This window comes from Achroia grisella, unplaced genomic scaffold (assembly GCF_030625045.1).
Source record: "Achroia grisella isolate CSIRO2021 unplaced genomic scaffold, CSIRO_AGI_Agris_v1 utg841, whole genome shotgun sequence".
NCBI classification, from domain to species: domain Eukaryota; kingdom Metazoa; phylum Arthropoda; class Insecta; order Lepidoptera; family Pyralidae; genus Achroia; species Achroia grisella.
In genome coordinates, this window is record NW_026713039.1 from 686,951 (window position 1) to 702,136 (window position 15,186).

The 15,186-nt window shown below is 33.5% G+C and overlaps 1 protein-coding gene across 1 annotated transcript; it reads right to left on the reverse strand.

Moving 5' to 3' along the window:
- Window positions 1-8,010: 8,010 nt before the first annotated feature.
- LOC131852266 (fibrohexamerin) lies at window positions 8,011-14,903 on the reverse strand. Its single transcript, XM_059202922.1, has 5 exons — window positions 14,809-14,903; window positions 13,405-13,627; window positions 10,311-10,447; window positions 8,853-8,963; window positions 8,011-8,297 (listed from the first exon to the last, which is right to left on the reverse strand). Exons 1-5 carry the CDS (start codon window positions 14,852-14,854, stop codon window positions 8,161-8,163), a joined length of 654 nt encoding a protein of 217 aa, XP_059058905.1. The 5' UTR covers window positions 14,855-14,903; the 3' UTR covers window positions 8,011-8,160.
- Between the last annotated feature and the right edge of the window lie 283 nt (window positions 14,904-15,186).

A 15,186-nucleotide genomic window follows, 5' to 3' on the forward strand; every position in this document is an offset into this window, starting at 1 on the left:
CCTAAATACACTGTTATCTAAAAACCTAATATTGAATTAAGTAATTAAAAAAAAAAAACTTATTTTCCATTCAGACATATAATTCCGCCTGGATTGCTGTAAAATCTAGACACAGATCAGTGAATTATCAAAACCTGGTATTGAATCAAGTGATTAATAAATATTTTCCATTCAGAATCTGAAATTCCGCCTGATTTCTGTCTAGTTTAGACATCAATTGGTTTTTATTAGTGAATTAATATAAAAAGACTTTATTTGCTTATCGAAAAAGACGGACTAAAGCCTATTATAGTGTTAATTATTAGATAATTTGACATTTAATGTCCAATTATAGAAAAAAAACCTTACAAATTATTATTTTCTGTACTTTATTAACCGTTAATCACGGGGTAAGTCCGTTAAATTGAATTACATTGGTGTTAATATTTGTTTTGAAAGGTAACCTTTGCGTCCATATTGTACCACAGATATACATTCGTACAGATGTCCTTTTTTTACCGTAAGTAAACCCTAAACGGTTAATTGTATTCCGGTTAAATTCCTTATTCAATTTCTTAAAGTTAACGGTAAATAGTCTCGTTAACTGTAATTGAGAGTTTAAGTATGGTATCTACCATTAGAGTCATAAATAATACAAGTGTTGATTTAAAATTTATTTTCCTATTTACCAATACCCTTTTATTAACTTTTAATTTCAATTCCTATTTCTCAAAACCCTTGTAATAACTTTTAATTTGAATGTACTTTTTCATAGACAAAAATAATCTACCTTCTCTAAACAAAGTAAAATTTCTTTCACTCTGAGCGTGTTATGAGGTTAGATATTTATCTCAGTCATTGTCTGTGGTACAAACCATTAAATTGTCTAAAAGACTCGTAAAATATATGAATAATAAAAAATCATACGAAAATGTTAAAACAACGAAATGTCTCAGGCGTATCGTTAAAACACTAATGTTGGGTAACTATTACAATGAAATGAAGTGAAGATAATAAAATTATCATAAATACGTTTAATGAATATATCTTTAATATATAATATATAATAAAGCCTTTTAGCGTAATATCTAGTAGTAAAGTGTCCACGAACAATTTTCTTTGTTGAATTATAAACGTGTAATTATTGTTAAGATTTTTAAGACCTGTTTCACATCGAACGATTTGTCAGAAATTATTTTTTCTTGCCTTGTTAAGTTGAAACTATTGTTTTATATAGTTGTATATACTTTATATAGATGCTAAATATAAGTGCCATAAATATTTCTAGTGTGGTTGAAGACTTTAAGAATGGAACGAGATTATATTTTATTGTATAAGATATTTTTGGCGAATAGCTATTTTATAAGTTAACATCCTACGCATGGTTATTCGAAGAATGATTTTTTTAAATGTAATTTTGTCCTGTCTAATTTTTATGTAATTGGTTTGCTAGTAGAGTGCAGTTTTAAACTTAAATTCTGGCATTGTCGTTGATTCTATTGTAATAATTTACTAATAAAGACTATAACAGAATAGCAGAGAGGGTGGACTCACTTCCCCCTCTGAGATATAGACCGTTCTGTCTCGATTAATAACTTTTATTTTTATTATGAACAGAATTTGTAACAGTTCATTATTTGAGACAGATAAAGATTATTATTATTATGCAAATGCACTAAATTGATAAGATTACTAAAATTTTATTTCTACATATTGACTAGTTACTTTCTATAAATAACATACGAATGAGAAATTCATATTGCAATGTAGGGTTAATAATTCTTTATGGGCACTATGTTATTTCTGCAATTAATATAGATTTTCGAAAAATCTTAAAATATATCATTGTATGAATTTAAAATGTATTTACTAGTGATTGTGCAGGTTAATTTAGACCTAGATGCAATTAATTTAGGGGTGTTTTTAATACACCATTAGCTAGTCGCGTAAATGTTACATATCACTGATATTTTGACGTGTAAAATTGTTTAAGACTATGATCTGTATGGCGCACCGTTGATTATGAAACAGGCCTTAGAATCTCTCATATGTATAAGATTGTTTATAATATTTTTATATAGTATTACTAAAGTAATTATGAAATTATCTGTTTTCATAGCGATAGTGTTAACATATTGTTGACCGGTAAAGAATCGACTCGTCTATGCCCAAATGTTAAGTTGTGACGAATTGAATCGTTATTTTACACAGTTCAAGTCCTTTTCATTAAATTATAAATAAAATTTAATGCAATTTAATTATCACGACAGTTTGTGTGTAAAATTGCCGGTCGACAAAGTGTTATCGATAAATTAGTGTTTAATATTTGTGCCCCGGGGGTAACCTTCGTTAAATCTAGTGTTAAAAATTATTTATTCGTAATGTAACTATGTATCAATTGTTTGTAGTAATTTTTCATGTATAATATTTTTCCTCTCGCTCTCTTGCCATCTGGTGGAGTGATTTTTAGAAGGAAGCAAAGCACACGTCGCTTGATGGAACCAATGAGCGTAAGCGGTGGTAGAGTTGGTCGTCAGATGGTACCAACTCATTTTCCAAGGGATTGGTATTCACCAACTCATTTTCCAAGGGCCAATCCCTTGGAAAATGAGTTGGTACCATCATCGCCATGGTACTCAGATGTTATACATCAACACACTTAGCAGTATATTACCGGTGTGCTGTAGCCTTGGCTCACCATATAAGATGTTAATCCCCTTTCAACTATACGGCAATGGTTACCACTTACCATCCGAGGGGCCGTCAGCTTGTTTATCATTTAAGTTATACTAACTTACCATAAGAGGGGCTTGTTTATTATTTTTATACAGAATGTATAACATTACCCCCGGGGTAATAGTCATTAATATGACACTAAACTAAGCCATCTTACGTTGACAATATACTAAAATAGGAGTACATTTTTAAAGCAGACTGCATCATGCCTTTGTAAATAAAAAAAAACACTGACTTATATTGGACTAGTATGTGGTTAGATACAAGTCTCACCCGTGGCTCTTTCGGCGTAATATTTACTTTTTTATTTAATTATTTATATACTAAATATATTCCATGCTACTCACTGATAATGTAGTTAACCTTAAGGGAATGATTTTTTATAAACGAAAAGTTGAATTGTGTTAAAAACATTTTTTTTTATTAAACTATTGAAGTTTTTTTTTCATTTTATAATTTAGTGTAGACTCTGTATATTTTGCTGAAAGCCTGGTAACTTATGTAACCAAACAACCTCAATGGTCTAGTGATTCCGCACGCCGCCTTACTTCCTATAATTGCGGGTTAGGTTCTCGTTCTCTAAAACAAACATCATCATCATCGCAGCCCGGAAGACGTCCATTGCTGGACATAGGCCTCCCCCAAAGATCTCCACCACGATCGGTCCTGCGCTGCTCGCATCCAATGCCTTCCAACGATCTTGACCAGATCGCCGGTCCATTGCTGGAGGCCTTACCACGCTGCGTCTTCCGGTCCGTGGTCGCTACTCGAGGACTTTATTACCCCAAAGCCCATTTGTAATACTGGTAGAAAATAGATTTAATGTTTTTACTTAAAGAAAAATATTTAATTAAATCAAAACATAAATAATTCATTCATGTATTAAATGTCCTACATGAATAAATGAATGAATGCATTTTAGCCGCTTATAAATCTAAATTTTTTTGGATTTTTTTCCTACCGTCCTATCAAATATTAGTACTAGTCCAACGTAAATCAGTATATCATATTATATATCTTAGAAACATTATTTTATCTGTGACAATGTTGCCACTATAGAATAATGTAACATAATACCATCCATAAAATATTAATATAAAAGAAAATATTTTTCCAATTGCTCTAGTAATTAAAAAAATAATCTTATTTATAAAAACTAAACTAAATGTTTCTACAAACCAATCATAGATTTATTTTTAAGGTAAGAAATAAACAGGACAAAATCGGTCAACAACTAAAACAGGACAAAATAGGCCAACAACTAAATAAATAGAACAGAACAAAATAGGTTTTACAGTTCATATTTAATTGACCGTAAAACCTGTTTTAGATGTTGAAATTTTTTGTCCTTTTTTTTTCAACTATTTCCCTAATTTGGTAGAAAGTGACAAAATTAGAGTAGCTATTGGGTTTGTATGTTTGTTTTTATAAATAAGATCTATAAATATATACTGTTATAAATTTGACGCGGTCATTATTCATACGTGTAAATAGGAAAAATCACGGGATCTTACCATCTTGTTTTACCATCTACCCGCTGCTCTTCAGTTCACCCGTGATCATGGCGGTTGAAATACTGCCGAAATATCGGGAAATTAAATAATCAATAAAGCTGACTGGAGCGAGAACATAACAACTATTTTATTAAATTTATGAAAAAATATATATTATTCAATAAATATATGAAATATAATTATTATTATTGAATATTTCCCAAAAGTGCTCACAGTGAAGAGTAAGCGCGCTACATCCCAGGTCTTGCCATCATTTACCATCAGATGAGGTAAGACCAAGCGCAAACCCATTATTAATAAAATTAAAAAATATACAAGTCGAAAGTGACATAACAATCACAGATATCAAAAACACAAAGTTTATGGTATGAAGAAAAAGAATGGTGGACAAGTGCCAGCAACAGCGAGGTTAGATGTCATAAACGAAACATCTCCTTTGGAAAGTTTACACTCTTTCCCGAGGAGATAAAAACCATCGCTCTTAAGAATATCCTTCAATTCTTGTCCCTGACGGGTCTAGCGGGTAGCGAACTCTGAAAAGGGCGAGCACAATAGATCTATGCAGGTCGCAGTGCTACAGGTGCTACAAACATCTGACAATAGCCCACACAACACAATAAAAAAAAATAGATGCCATGGTTTTTCCTAATCATATTTAACTATAAATATGTTACAGAATGCAAAATAGATGATTTAATAACGTTAGCTTCGCCTTCAAATGTCCTTAATTATAGTGTTCCCGATTGTGATGATTTTTTAATGAATAAAGAGGAATGTTAAAGATATTATTGAATTTGTTTTATTTCTACAAATTTCCAGTTTTTATTCGGTTCCCAGATGTTAATAATATTATAGAATATGAGCCCACGACGGCCAGACATACGTCTTATTAGTAGATTTGAAAGTTCTTGTATGTGTGTCCCCAACACAGGTAAGAACGATCCTCAAATGTGTATGCGTATGTGTGTGTGCAAAAAATGCCTACCTACAGGCATTTTTGCATACCCTCTTTTTCCCTCCTTTTCCCTACCATAACATTGACTGTTGCAAAGACACCTTTTCTACCCTACAGATTAAAAATTAAAAAAGAGTGGTGATACTAACGGTCTTATTACAAAAAATCTATTAAAACTCGGATGAAATGGTCGAGGTTTAAACCATTGCTAATGTTAATACTTGGAATAAACCTAACATTACTCATCTAATAGAGGACTACTTAGTACTACAGTAATACTACTAATCGTTCATTATATATTCCCCACAGATAATATACAGAAATCAGTCACTCATGTCTGTCAGCGTACAATTGTGTTCCATTTTACCAGAAAACTGAAATGATCAAAAATAAAATACTTCAGAGATCAATGTATAAAGTAAAAACAAAAAATATTTGTATTTATCTACGTCTTCATTATGACTATTTCATTAATCTATAATATTTATTAATGTACTATTAGGCTAAAAATCAGTTTTAAATTACAACTAAGGACGGAGTTACGGAGAAAAGGAACGGCGAGATATTTTTATTGGATCGATTCAAATGGTGACTATTTCAAAGTCAAAAGAGTGAATAAAATAACAAATGACGTCTTTTATATATTTTTATTATTATTAACTAAAAATATTTAAAGCCAATTGTACAAATTAGCCTTAAATATTTTTAGTTAATATATTTTTAATTTTGTTAGGCCTTTTTTCAAAAAACAACTACTTACAATGCAATATTTAAAAAGGGAATTTGACTTTTTGCATTTATACCACTGGTAAACTAGGGGCATCGCAGGTCTAACTTCAATCAAAGACGAATCACGGTTTAGAGATAAACTTTGTTTTGTAATAAGGAATACTTTGGTCAATGGTTTATTACTAGTGCTAAACCAGATTTATCTTTTTGTAATAAGACAGTAAAGGGTTTTAACCAGTGACATAGTGCTAACATATACCCTGGACCCTGATACGTGCTGGAGAACTGAAACCCTCGGAGCGTCGAAAGGTACGACTGACATTGTAACCTCACACGCTTCCACTTTGTTCCCTAACAGATACATGTACATGTTTTTTTGTTGTGGCAGATTTTAATTTTTTTTATCAAAATTGAAAATGTTTGAAAATTTACTTAACTACCTCTATCTGCGTAGAATAATATGCTTATGATATCAAATCAAATCAAAATATCTCTATTCATGTAGGTCTATTACAGACTTATGATATGTCAAATCTACCGTCAGTTCGGAATGATTTCGAGATGAGAAGAACTAACAAGAAACTCAGCTCGTATTCTTTTCAAATAAATGTTGTACATGTTTACAATAATAAAGATTCATTTTTAAATTGAAATTCTGGAGAATAGAGTGACCACCAGCATATGCTATTGCAATTTTGTCAAAAGGAAATAATCTAATCAGTGTTTGTAACCAAAACAAACCAGTCCCCACAATCAGAACCGTTCACTAGTATGACGGATAAAGAATTTTAAATGAGCGAAATAAAATTATATATACTACAATAAAAAATGTTTATTAAGGTATTAATTACAAGTTAATAATTATATATCTAAAATTTTGTGGTACACGAAAGAGTCGCGGCATAGTGGTTGAGAATCACTACCTTAAGGCATATATAATAAGAGCCAATATTGTAATATATTTTCGACACACTTGCTCCTAAAGTGGATTTAGTTTCACCAGTTTCCGATATATAAAGCAGTTCATAAAACACGTTTTCGTCATAAACGCAAATAGTGAAGTTATATTTCATAACCACACTTTTTACATTTTTTTCCATATTTCGAAATGACCGCCTCGCGATTTCAGCCAGTATTCAGCGCTCTGATTAAAAAAAAGTATAACAGCTTGAAAGCGACATGTGTTGAGTTTATTTAAAATCATGTTGAAACACGTGGTACGTTATACGTGCGTATTTAACACACTCCGCTCTATTATGAACTCGGCTTCTGCTCGAACTGAATCTCCGCGAGTGTTATAACCAATATAACGCACTTACACTAAGACTCCGCTTAACACCGTTTCATTGATCGCTCCTTTATTTCAACCCGGGGATTCGGAAGGGAGTGAAGTCGAGGAATAGTTCAAGAAACAGCTAGTGTTTCTAATAATGAGCTTAAGGAATTGACTGAGCGAGAAGAAAACAAAAATATTGACATATATAAGTGATTCCGAAGAATAGAAAGAAAGATAACTTTAACGCTGTTTTGTTTGGCGCTGGAAGTTATTGGAACGTATCCCCCGTATTAAACAGGGTCTTACTGTATATAGTAATATACAATATAATAAGAAGCTAGGCTCTTATAATCCACTTGCTAATACAATAGTGACAGATTTAAAAAAGATTAATAACACATAAGTTTATAAATGCGTATATATATGTATATATAAATATGAACTATTTCATATATAAATACTGTAAATATATAGTGAAACCTACCTAGTGAAACACAACTAGCCGTACTAAGACTCCTGCTGTATCAAATCGCAGATGAAGTCATAGTGATGTGTTAATAGTGTTAGAATTCACATCATTATTGTAGAAACAATAAGATATTTTAAAAATATGTTAAAAGAAGGTAGTTTATTTTCAGTACTAATGAAGTACCCAATGTAAAGATTATTACGAATATTGTAAATAGCGCCATCTAGTATTTATAGACCGAACTAAGTTGTTTGTCATAAGATATCCATTATCCCCGCTTCTCTTCCTACTATACTGACTTCGGTCTATAAATACGGAGGTCGGTAGTTGAATAATGCTCTTTGGTTGCGTGAGCCGCGGCATTCAGTCGACGAGCGCAGAGCGTGCCGGTTGTGTTTTGGATACTAAAGTGAATTATATTAGAAATGGGTTCATCCCGGTCTTAGTTGGGTAATTACATAAAAATACAATTATAATAATGTTAAAATATAAAGGAAGATATTTATTGACAACCAAAATCACAAATTAGAGAGTTGACGAATTGTCGAATCAGTTGTGGGGCGCGGTAGGCGAAAGTTTCTCTCTCGTAGATGTTGAGAGCCGATAGGTCGCGAGTTAGGAAGTTTGCGGTTGGTTTGTCTGAAAACATATGTACATAACGTATACTAAATAGCTGTGAACCCGCGTGAAATTTCTAGCCATGTTATTCTGATGTATAAGCTACATTACTGAAAAGTTTCATCAAAATCCGTTCAGTAGTTTTTGCGTGAAAGAGTAACGAACATACATCCATACTTACAACCCAAACAGCTTTTACATTTTTACTATTAATAAAACATCTTCACATATATATTATTACTAGCTGTACCCGCGACTACGTCCGCGTGGAATTTAACTTTAATTTTCTGAAATAAAAGTAGTGTAAGTTACTCTTTATTACATCAGCTACCTGCCAATAAAAGTTCCGTCAAAATCGGTCCAGCCATTTCTGAGATTAGCCGGAACAAACAGACAGACAAAAATGGTAAAAAAAATATTTTGGTGTATGTACCGTATTTATATTCGTATGCATGTAGTAAAAACGGTTATTTCAATTAACGGTTATTACAAACAGACACTCCAATTTTATTTATATGTATAGACGTATAGATTAGTTGTTAAACGTAAATAAAAAATTATCTATCTATAATTTACCTTTAGGATCAACTTTGAATATCGGCAGCGCAGTGACGTCAGCAAAAGTGGATGCTGTGCACAGGTTGAGATGATCAGCGTGAAGAAGATTCGTTGTTAAACGGATCAAGGCTGAAATTAACACATTATAACGTTTGTTACGACTACAAACTCCCCTAAGTCTATATAACTACCTACCTGTAGTTACACAATCGGCATGGATACAGCGATTGTTCTTGGAAAGTATCTCCCAATACTTTCCAATAGTTGCTAACTCAAATGAGCGGCATCCAAGAAGTACGAGAACAAAGGAAGGCAGGTGGACGGTCACTCTAGTTCTAGTCGCGAACGCGAATAGGTTAATTTAGTATAAGACGAATCAATCGCGATTCCTAAATTGTAAGTTAGAATTAAATAAATAAATTAAATGAACTTTCTTTACTTTTAAAAAACCAATCACAGACTGTCAGAACGTAATTCGTTGCAATGAGGCAATAAACAATATTAATTTCATGCTTTCGGATGAAGATAAATAAATAAATAACCCTGGCCAATTACCACAGCGCCATCTAGTCCCACGGAAAGCAGAGCTTGTGTTATGGGTACTAGACAATTTATATAAATACTTAGATATATTTTTTGTAAATACATAGAAAACACCCAGATACAAACAATCATACTGATGAATACAAATGTTTGTGCCGTGCGAGGAATCGAACCCACGGCCATAGGAAGTAAAGCGGTGTGATAAACCGCTAGACTACCGAGGTTGGCAAAGAAGATGATGCTGTGGATGAAGGTTGGAGGTGAAGTTGAGTGGACTTATAAAACATAATCTCAGGACAATTCACATAAAACCATCTAGACCCAAGTTAAGCTAACTAAAGCTTGTGTTATGGGTACTAAGTATATATATATATGTTTATAAATACATACATAATATACATAGAAAACATCCCCTCCGATCGATCCCCCGTCCAATCCAACGAGGATCGATGTTACGACGGCCTGAGCCGAGGTTCGAACCCCTAGTGGTGCCCTCAGACTAAAGTCGTATCAGTCGTTCCATAAGTCCTTTTGGTTTGGAGTGCTTTCTGCACTCGCCCCCTATCGTCCGGTGAAGCTGTAAAGGCCAGCTGCGGCCAACAGCATTAGAGTAGTCCGATAAAAAAAATAAAAAACACTACAAATAATCATACTCATGAATACAAATTGCACCGTGCGAGGAATCGAACCCGCGACCATCGAAGTAAGGCGGTATGCCAAACCGCTAGACCACACTAGCACCACAACCACACAAGCTACACAAACTTTAGCTAGCTTAACTTGGGACTAGATGGCGCTGTGTGAATTGTCCTGAGATTATTATTATTATATTCAGTCCATGATTACGTTGGCCGTTTTTTCGGCTTCAAAGCAGCCCCGACAAAGAGATTGCCTAGCACCTATATAAAGAAGTAAGTAGAAATGGATACTTACGGTAGATTCCTCGAATGTGGTAGCTGTACCTGGAGTCCTCCTGCAGCGAGGTATGCTGGATGAGGGTGCGGTCGGACTCAAAGTCCAGATTAGGACAATCAACTGCCAGTACAGATGTATCTGTTTTTACGTTAAAACTGTAATCAAATTAAAATAGGATTAGTAATGTGGACTGATGATAGACTCCACCTGGAGACTGTCCTGATAAATTCCGTGTGTCCGAAAAACTGTTAAAAGGGAGTTGATTTTAAAAAAATTTGGACTGAATCGGCTTGATGTTGGTATGTACTATGGTATACTATCTGATCCTGTATCATAGCCAGCAAAATTTTTATTTTCATTGTGCAGTAGGAGATAAGATTAGTAATAAGATACTATGGGACTGGCATTGTCATATTATGATAAAAGTTCCTAAATATATGTAAAAATAAAAAAAAACCTGGTGAATGCGTCACCATAGAAATAGAAATAGAAATGATCTTTATTCAAATAAACTTAATATAAGCACTTTTGAATAGTCAAGTTTTTGATTCTACCGCTTATTCGGAATGCAGATTCATCTCAAGAAGCATAAGTAAGAAACTTGTGACTTGCTCTTTTAAAAAAATATTGATTTACTTATATTTAATTAACAACAAGGATTAGGCATGCGACAATCAACATAGAAACCTCTACGCACTTAATCTCTGTTCAATCAGATAACATTGTCAGCGCTATGAATTTTAAGTTAGATATTTTCTACAAAAACATTATTATCATTTATAAATTCTTCAATTTTATAATAAGTTACTAGCTTTTGCCCGCGGTTTCGCTCGTTTTAGCCCGTTATCCTTATCTAATTTATAATCCTGTCTTAGGGGATGCCTACGTCATAGTAGCTTTATGCATACAAAGTCTCAGCCCGATCGGTTTAAAATTGACAAAGTTTCATATAAACTTTCATCCCCTATTTTATCCCCTTGAGGGTAGAATTAATCAAAATCCTTTCTTAGGGGATGCCTACGTCACAGTAGCTTTATGCATGCAAAGTCTCAGCCTGATCGGTTTAAAATTGACAAAGTTTCATACAAACTTTCATCCCCTATTTTATCCCCTTGGAGGTAGAATTAATCAAAATCCTTTCTTAGCGGATGCCTACGTCATAACATCTACCTGCGTGCCAAATTTCAGCCTCAGTGTTTGGGCTGTGCGTTGATAGATCACTATGTCAGTCAGTCACCTTTGAGTTATATATATTTAGATAGTAAGGATATATACTATGTCTAAATCCACCTTTATATAGACTCCATTAAGCTACCATTGTTTCTTGGTTTGTTTTGTGTTTTATGTATTCATAATCAGCGTCAGTTGTTATTAATTGTAAACATAACAATTTGTTATTTGTTCAGGCGATGACGCGTGTATGTACGTATGTATCTTTTGTTATATGTTATTGTATTGTTTTTAGATTTTTCAATCAGTGTTCAAAACAGTTGTTGCCCTAGAATAGAATAGAAGTAAGTACTTCTATGAGGTTTAGGTTCTTAAATTAATTTCAAATTAACAGCTTTTTACAAGTTACCAATCACTACGTAGTATAAAACAAAGTCGCAGTCGCTGTCTGTCCGTACCTATGTACGCTTAAATCTTTAAAACTACGCAACGGATTTTGAAGCGGTTTTTTTTAATACATAGAGTGATTCAAGAGGAAGGTTTATATGTATAATACATGCATACCCGTGCGAAGCCCGAGTGGGTAGCTAGTAAAATATAAATTAAAATAAATATTGCATACACAAAATAACTTGAAAAAAAAATGGTAATCTCTGAAACGGCTGGACCCGAATAAATAAAATTGAAGTAATTGAATTATATGAAAGGAATACGGAGCTTATATCAAAAAAATTATTATTCTTATTAATCTCTGTAACGACTGAACCGGTTTTGATTGGACTCTTAGATATTTAATATTATAGGAAGTAACTTAGACTAGTTTTATTATTTGAAATTTTATGTAAATAAATGATTTTCCGGCCTGGGTCATTGGGCTCCCTAAAATATGGTCGAGAGCAGTGATGGCTTGCTCATCCGTCATACTCGTGAACGGGTGCTGCTTGTAGGGACTGGTCTGCTCTTATCACTACGACTGATTTAATCTTATTGTATATTTATATTTGACCCATATAAATTAGTGCTGGTTGGTAGTTTGTATTCACACGTTTCGACTTGTAAATGTAAACTTACCAGGATTATTTAAAAGAGCTACACACAAGTTTCTTGGTCGTTCCTTATGTGATGAGACAGCTTTCCGCACGAACGGTAGATAAAAAAATTGTTATGACTATTCAAGTGCTTAAATTGAGTTTATTTGCATAAATGATTTTCTATTCTATTCTAGAAAAAAAAACGTTAAATTGCCCAGGGGCAATTAATCAAAATGATGTACCTGTAAATAACGAGGCCCTAGCCGAATGGCAAACAGATCTGCAGAAATTAAAAATCACCAAATACTAGAATTTTTTTACGTTTTTAAATTTTAAAGTTTTATGTTCGTTTCAAAATAATGTATAAGTTGATCTGAATAAAGGCTGTAATAATAAACTTTTAAATAGCAGTTCTTTATAGTCTCGCTTCATTACTGACAACAACCCTCTGAAAACCATCGTATTTAATTCTTGATGAATTCACCCCGTTGTGCTAACTGACCTGACCTCATGCTCATCTTATCATCCTCCACTGGTGCCCCGCCAGCGTATACCGTTAGCGCAGGCGGGTGTACCATTCCATTATCACCTATGGGGCCGTTCAAGTATTACGTAAGCACTATAGGGGGGCGGGGGGTCTTTTCTTTGCTTATTTTGGATGACATGGGGGTGGGGGAGTCTGTATGATGATTACGTCATCGGTCGTAATTTACTTTTTTACACGAATGGCAACCCTCACATTGTCTTTGTTAAAAAAACAATACATTAATTGAGAAATGTTTACGTAAGCATGGGGGGAGGGGTAAGAGCTTTGCTTACTTTTGCTGACAACGGGGGATGAGGGGTAAATAATTGTGATAAATCTGCTTACATAATACTTGAACAGCCCCTATAAAAAAAATGGTACTTACAAAAATTCAGACACCCTGCACGCATCACTATTTCTGATGATCAAATCATTATCAATGTACGAAGAGTTGAAGAATGGCGTTTCGAAGGTGAATCTGGGAATGGTGTACTGCGACGGAATCGAACCTCGGACGTTGGTGTTGCATTTGGAGTTCGCTGATATATTGTCTCGGATGCATTTCAGATCGGTGAGTCTGCAGGGTCTTACGATATTGCTGGTTGGCCCTGAAAAGTGGTTTCAACACTGCATATTCTACAGTAGGTTTATCAAACATATCCTAAACACTAACAGTTGGCGACAGGTCTCTTTTTATAACTCTTTTATTTTTTGAACCATTTGTTTCCAATTCTAATTCAAAATATCTTTATTCATGTAGATCTATTACAGACTCTTATGATATGTCAAATCTATCGTCAATTCGGAATGATTTCGAGACGAGAAGGACTGACAAGAAACTCAGCTACAACTTCTTTTCCAATAAATGTTGTACATGTTTACAATAATGCAGATTCATTTTATTGTAAAAGCTTGAGCAAATTTTGATACATACATTTTTATATTGCTGTGTCTAATGCGTATACTAAATATATTGTTTTAATATTAGAAAGTTAGTTATTTATTTTACCCTACTACCTGCCGTTACTAGCCGTATTACTAACATTACGAATATAAACACAAAAAATTGGAGGGGGTAACTTTAGTTTGGGTCAGCAATGGATTTATCCTTTACTAAACAAAATAATGAATTAGCTATTGCTAGCAATGTACCATGAGGGCCATATCCCAGAAAACCATCGTAGTTAAGTCCTGGAATTTATAATGATGAAACTTCATGCTTAGAATAAGCTCGAGGTCAGGTTAGTTAGTTTATATCAGCCTCCACCCTGACACCCCGTGGTCTATAGGGTACGGTAACCGTTTAGCATCAATTGGCCCATATGTTTGTTTGCCAACGTCGTAGTATAAAAAAAAAACTTTATGCACCTAGTCCAAAATTGTGGGCAGTAGAATTCTATTGGAGTATCTTATTATCTAGGAAGAAATTGTCTGCATACAGGATATTGCAGACATTTAAAATCAACGTATCATTTGTTGTATTATCTGACTAAGTTAATATCTATAGAAAGGAATTAGAATGACTATAAAATATAACTACAAGAAATATAGTCAAAATATCCAGTGTAACTTATATAATAAACAAAGGGCCAAGGTGCGAGCCTTAGGTAACCCCTTGTAAATAGAAACAATCTATCGATTGATGTTTATAGCTTTAATTCAATATTACAGATAACAAATTACATGCACATTATGCGATTTGGAGCAAATTTCGTCATAAGTTTTGTGTTGATAAAGCAATGTAAACTTTATCAAAAGCTTTAGCGTATGTTGCGTCAATGTTGCTTACCAGCTGAACATAGTGCCAATGTGAGAGCAAGGATAAACTTCAACATGATGGCGTATACCTGGACACAACCACTCAGACTATTTCCACTGAGACAACTACTGCGACTCCGATAATAATTCGTAGAATCTAGAACGTTCCAGAACTTAATGAAAAGATAATTTATTTTATTTAATCAACTGTACAAACTATTTTACTGGCGCGATTTACAAACAGCCTTTGCGACGTGAAAACACAATTTTCATACCTATTATAACTACCATAAGATTTAGGTTAGAAATTTTGCCGCGCAAATTATAAATTTGTTAAATACAATGCTTATGTCTGGATAATTAAGAATAATGGCAATGTACGTGTGTATTATGAATTATTTGTGGTATA

What these genes read in the sequence shown, in the direction of transcription:
- LOC131852266 (XM_059202922.1), bottom strand. Translation starts at nt 14,854, where the DNA reads ATGTTGAAGTTTATCCTTGCTCTCACATTGGCACTATGTTCAGCTG. An exon ending in CCACATTCGAGGAATCTACC is followed by an intron (nt 8,964 to 10,310) that starts GTAAGTATCCAT and finishes TGTTAATTTCAG; the next exon opens with CCTTGATCCGTTTAACAACG. An exon ending in ATTCAAAGTTGATCCTAAAG is followed by an intron (nt 8,298 to 8,852) that starts GTAAATTATAGA and finishes ATATGTTTTCAG; the next exon opens with ACAAACCAACCGCAAACTTC.